Source organism: Nylanderia fulva, unplaced genomic scaffold, assembly GCF_048542155.1.
Source record: "Nylanderia fulva isolate GAGA-0341 unplaced genomic scaffold, ASM4854215v1 Scaffold2, whole genome shotgun sequence".
NCBI classification, from domain to species: Eukaryota; Metazoa; Arthropoda; class Insecta; order Hymenoptera; family Formicidae; genus Nylanderia; species Nylanderia fulva.
The window spans coordinates 494,608-500,607 of record NW_028190263.1 but is presented as its reverse complement, the minus strand read 5'-3'; the positions used below and the strand labels follow the sequence as shown (position 1 = coordinate 500,607).

The 6,000-nt window shown below is 40.1% G+C and overlaps 1 protein-coding gene across 4 annotated transcripts in view; it reads left to right on the top strand.

The window, feature by feature from the left end:
• The first annotated feature begins 753 nt into the window (after window positions 1-753).
• Window positions 754-6,000, top strand: part of Nrx-1 (neurexin 1) — a 240,332-nt gene continuing 235,085 nt past the window's right edge. For all 4 annotated transcript variants that reach the window (XM_029321266.2, XM_085482216.1, XM_029321265.2 and 1 more), the window contains exon 1: window positions 754-3,322. In XM_029321266.2, the coding sequence (XP_029177099.2) occupies window positions 2,723-3,322 (600 nt within the window). In that variant the 5' untranslated portion in view covers window positions 754-2,722. The remainder of the gene's footprint in view (window positions 3,323-6,000) is intronic.

Below are 6,000 nucleotides of genomic sequence, written 5' to 3'. Positions count from 1 at the left end.
TAAAGGGACAATTTTTTTAAAAAATTCCCCAAGTTCAAAATAAATTTTAAATACAATTTTAAATTAAATTTAACTTTGTTATACACAATTAATATTATATTGTATAATAAAATATATTTTAATATATTTTATATAAACCTCTAATAAATTGTATATTCTTTAAAGATATATTTAAAAATAAAATTAAAGGGGCAATTTTTTAAAAAAATTCCCCGAGTTCAAAATAAATTTTAAATACAATTTTAAATTAAGTTTAACTTTGTTATACACAATTAATATTATATTGTATAATAAAATATATTTTAATATATTTTATATAAACCTCTAATAAATTGTATATTCTTTAAAGATATATTTAAAAATAAAATTAAAGGGGCAATTTTTTTAAAAAAATTCCCCGAGTTCAAAATAAATTCTATTTCAGGATTTTTCAAGGTAGAAACAAATTCCCTGAGAGTTTCAGGTTTTTCCCGCTAGTGTACACCCTGTACAAAGATCCATAATAACAAAAATTGGGAACACGCTAAAAATTTTCGCCCTGAATTTTGAAGCACCCTGTACAGCCAGGTTATACGACGAAGGAACGGGCAGACGGACAGACAGACAGGCACCAACATGAAGAGAACAACCCTCTCGCACCACCGCGCTTCCTCCCTCGGTCCTCACCCCCGAGCTGCGCGACTGCGCAGAGGAACGGCGCGAGGCGTCGGCGTCGACGTCGTCGTCGGCGTCGGCGTCGGCGTCATGCCGGGGGCGTCGCACCATCGTCATCGGCAGGCGAGCGTCCCGACCGAGCGTCGCTCTGTCTCGCCAAGCTAGTATCAAACCGGGAGTCGTCGAGAGGGTCGACCGATCCAACAACCCTCCGGGAGAATCGGTCGATTGACAACCGCGGCCAGCCATTAGAGGACGATAAACGGGTAGGGTTTCCCGGCTGGAATTTTCGCGCGCGCGTTCGCGACTTGGACGTCCAGTTTTCGTTCTCGGAGAGAGAGCCTCCGGGTGGCGAAGAGCGAGGAACAAGTGCGAGAGAGAGATAGGAAGAGGAAAGAAAGAGGGAGAGAGAGAGAAAAATGGAGCGCGCGGCCGGATCGATCGCGATACGAACGGATGGCTGACTCGAGAGTGAACCGTGTTCAGAGTACTGGTAGTCCGAGGGCTTGAAACGAGAGCTGGTGCCGGCGCCATTCGACGCCAGCCACGAGCTCACCACGTCGGGGAACGGCGTCGTCACGAACGTCGCCGTGCGATCATCCCCCGGTGTCTCTCTCTCTGCGATTCTGCGTCGCGACGCCGGGAGAGGGAGGGATACAGAGAGAGAGCTGGTGTGTGGTGAAAGTGCCTCATCGCGTGATTAGGTCGAGGTCGTGTCGCTGGGACCGCTCTCTATCCGGTGACCTTCGCCGCTGGAGATGAAGCTCGTTGATGTTAGATGACGTCCCTCGCGATTCCGGACTGATTTGACGTGTCGTTTCGCAGCCGTCTTTTCCCGAAACGTGTGTACTTAGGTATCTCGGCTGAAAGGAGAAAGTGTGCCATCGCGACGCGACGCGACGTGTTACGAGACGACCCGAGGGAATCACGGCTTAGGCACCCTCGACACGAAGCAATACGAGAGGGATAACGGCTCCCTCGACGTTGTGGAAGTCGTCGCTCGGCGTGCTATGCGTGATCAATCCGAGGATTCTTCGGGAACAGTGATAGGGAGAGATAGGAAGAAACTGAAAGTCCCAACAGTCCTCTAAGAATTATTCCAGTTTCCGTATTCTTATTATTTCGATAGCGTTTGCTGATTAGACACTCTCGAATAAATCAAAAAAATTTGTTCGACGATTACGTGAAATTAGAATCTTGAAAAAGTTTGCATCGCAAGAGCAACCAGAACATCGATATTATTTTTGTTCCTTCGAAGTATTTAAGTGACTGTGGTCGATTGATGATCTTCCGCAAAAGGATGTTAGTTACATTCAAAGAAATTGCGTTATGTTGATCAAGCAATTTATTAGGCCACAGATGTAATTAATATTTTTTTTAGAAAAATCTATTATTCTAACTTCTCCTTCGTCTTTGTTTTGGATCATACAAAAGTGAGACGATTTTAATAAAGAGAAAAAGATGTCGTGAATTCTTCTCGCGTTTCCAGTGTTTTTAGAGTGTACTCGCATACGTTTACACATTTATGAATTTTGATGCATCCAACTAACTGACTGAACCTGCAATTGAAGACATATCCAGAAATATCGATTTGTATTGAAGCAATGAAATTTGATCAAAGATAAAGTATCATTTTACGAATAATTATTATCAAAGCAGTTTTTATAAGTAATTATTATTGAAAATTATCTCGAGCAAGAGAGAGAGAGAGAGGAAAAAGAAAGAAAATCTCCAACAGAGTCGAAACTCTTCCCCGAAATCGTACGACTGATAATCGTGACTCAAGCTGATCGAAGACATTTAAAGATATTTACATTGCGAGAAGGACGGAGAACCAGCGCGTAACACACCCACCACGGGTGCATCTCGCACGAATCGCGCGTGCGTGCTCACGTGCTCACGGATGCAGCAGCCGGGTGTCACAACGTGGCCGACGTCACGCACCCACGCTTCGGGCTCCTACGCGGAATGCGTATGAGCGCGTGACGTCATCTCGCGCAACCGATATCCGAAGGTACGAATGAGCAGGATCTAGCGGCAAGGATCTCAAGGGATTCAAGAGTGAATCATGCGTCATCCCTCGCTTCTACCGGCGCCGGTGGTGCTCCTGCTCGTCTGCCAGGTGGCCCGTTCGTTTCTCCTGGAGGGCTCCGCGACCAGCTACGCGCAATTTCGGAAATGGAACGCCGGCCTGAACGGCACCCTCGAATTCGAGTTCAAGACCGAGCAGGGGAACGGGTTGCTGCTTTACACGGACGATGGTGGCACTTACGACTTCTTCGAGGTGAAGCTGGTCGAGAGCGCGCTCAGGCTTAGGTACAACCTAGGCGGCGGCGCGCAGATTGTCACCGTCGGCCACGACCTCGGCGACGGACACTGGCACAAAGTGCAGATCACCAGGTGCAATGAGAACACTACTCTGACGGTGGATGGTGTCAGCGCGGTATCCACGTCACGCGGCAAGGAGTTCGAATTCGGCAAGCTCGCCGGGAACTCGGATGTCTACGTGGGCGGGATGCCTAGCTGGTACAACAGCAAGCTAACGCTGCTGGCGCTGCCCAGCGTAATATTCGAGCCGAGATTCAATGGATTTATTAGGAATCTCGTGTACGCCGATGGGGAGAATACCATGCCCAGGAGACAGGAGATGAAGAGTCGGGATGCCAAGGTATGCAAGCGACCGCTTCCAAATACAAAAATCCGCGTCACGTTTCGCGCGTTGCACGACGTTCGATCGTTCATTTAGGAGTCTAGCAAAAATGTATAGGGTGTCCCAGAATTGGCGGAAACACTTTTTAATGGCGAATTCCTGGTATCATTCGATTCTTCTTCAGCGAAAATAGAGGCTTCTTTGGAAACTGAGCCTTGTGGGGATAGGATATTAACAGAACTACATTCTTCGGTTAATTCTAGGTAGTTTGATTTAATAGAATTTTAAAATATAAGGCTTATTGTTAGTTAGAAAGATACATAATAACAAAAATTGGGAACACGCTAAAAATGATGGCCTCCCTCAACATTTTCATTAAGGAAAAATCGTCTCCAAATGATACCAGGAAATTAATAATTTAATTAAATTTTACGAATATGCTCTATTTTTTTGATTAAAATTCATGGTTTATAAATTTATGGTGCAATCTAATTTTTTCACACTTTATCGAGGCAGAATGTATTTGTAACATATGTAGAAACAAGGGAAAAGATTTTTTGCTGGGAGATCGAATATCGCCCGCAGATTGGAACAGTGCCAATCACAAGTTATCTGATACTTTGATTTTGATAGTGGCCATAATCTCGCCAGCGCAATTACAGCGAAAAATAAGAATGTCGCTTAATTCGAGTTTTGCGATTTGAGAAGACTAATCCATTGGATAATCTATTATATTATATATATTTTTGCGTTAAGTTTATTTTATCATTATGCACGTTTATTGACCAACAAGATATTTGTCACACGCAATTTTGTATATCTAATATATTTTCGTTTTTCTTAAAAAAATACGCAATCAAGCAAAAAGATACCTTTTTGCTTGTTTTTCGTGTACAAATTTTCTTATTCATTGTATCGTAACAGGGTGTATACTCAAATCTTAGAAATAAATTCCCTGAGGGTTTCATGATTTTGTTCAAAATTCTAGGTAAAATTAAAATATTTTTAATAATATTTAGAATTGGCGGAAACACTTTAAAATAAGTTTTTTTGAAATAAGTTTATATGTTATACATAATTCTTTAACATAAATGAAGTATTTTTTTAATATAATAATGTAATATAGTAATTGTATTATAATAAAATATATTTTAATATATACTTTATACAATAAAACTAATAAATTTTATATTCTTTAAAAGTATATTTTAAAATCAAAGGGGCATTTTTTTAAAAAAATTCCCAGAGTTTAAATCAAATTCCATGATAATTCCATGATAATTCCAGGATTTCCAAGTTTTTCCAGGAAGTATACACCCTCCGTGAATTAATAACTATTTTATGTTAAAGTGTTACATTAATAAAGTACCAGTAAAATACGAGTCGTGAAAATTATCACTTTATATGACACTTAAAGTTATAATTATTCTCTCATATTTTAGAAAAATAATTAATTGATTTCATTAAAAAAAAATTAATTGTACTTGGTTTCTTTTTTACATATTATATTTTTCAAAATATTTTCCGAATGCTTCCAAGTCTTGCTAGTTATCGATTAAAATTCTTAATCTAAGTAAACTGCGGTTGAAAAGAATACAAGGTAAAATCGAAACACTTTAGTTAATGTAAAGCACTATGTCGTGTGCCTTAATACCGACGATTCGTACGTCCCGTCAATTTAATGTTAATTAATGAACTGTTATTTTACATTAATTACTTAGCCTTGTCATCTCGTTCGAGGAATCAATATGCGGGGTCGGCAACAATATAAAGTTGTTTCCAGCGATGTCATTGACCGTGCGCAACACCGCGCGGCCGATGGCTGAGTCAGGTTCATCGAGAAATACCTCTTGACGCGCGACGAGAAGCGCGTGCGCTTCGTCAGCACGAAATCGAGACTTTCTCTATCGCGAACCGCGTATACACAAGAAGACTAAAAATAAATCCCTGTCATTTAGAAGGGTAGCGAGGCTTTTCCGTGCCGTTTTATCGCCTACTTCCGTCGATCGATATTCCCTTCATTGTTCAAGGGAGATGGGAAAAGGACATCTTTGAGATAACGGTACGCTTTCTTCCTTCATTTTTATATGCAATAATTAGCAGACGTGATATCGAATAGGGATTCAGCCGTCTGAAGACATGCCTTCTATTGTCGAAAAGTTTTATGAAATTTTTAGCTATATGAAATACTGTTAACTATTCAATACACTGAAAAAAAACAAATATTATTAGTTTCAAATAAATGATTTATTTAGAGCAGTATTGAAATCAATACTTATTAGTTTGATATTTTATTATTATAATCAAATGGATATTATTTAATTGGACAGTGATATTAGATTGATATTAATATTAATTATTGAGAAGTACATATGTCTTGCAGCTAAATAAAGATGACTCTTTTCCGTACACTATATAATACGTTCCATTACATGCGCCTGTTTGCTGGCACCCCATGACAGAATTTATTACGTGTTACTGTGGAAGCAAGCTTTCAGTTCATATTTCTCTCAATGGCCGTCTGCCAAGAATTCCTCTATCTGCTCTCTTTGGATATATATGTTTCTTGCTTTATTCGAATATCCTCGGAATCTAGTATCTCATTCCGAAAGTAATCTCGGCGACCATTTAAATGCTAGTCAGTATATATTCGTTAAGTAACTCCATAATAAGAAGCAATCTTTTGACATTGGTAC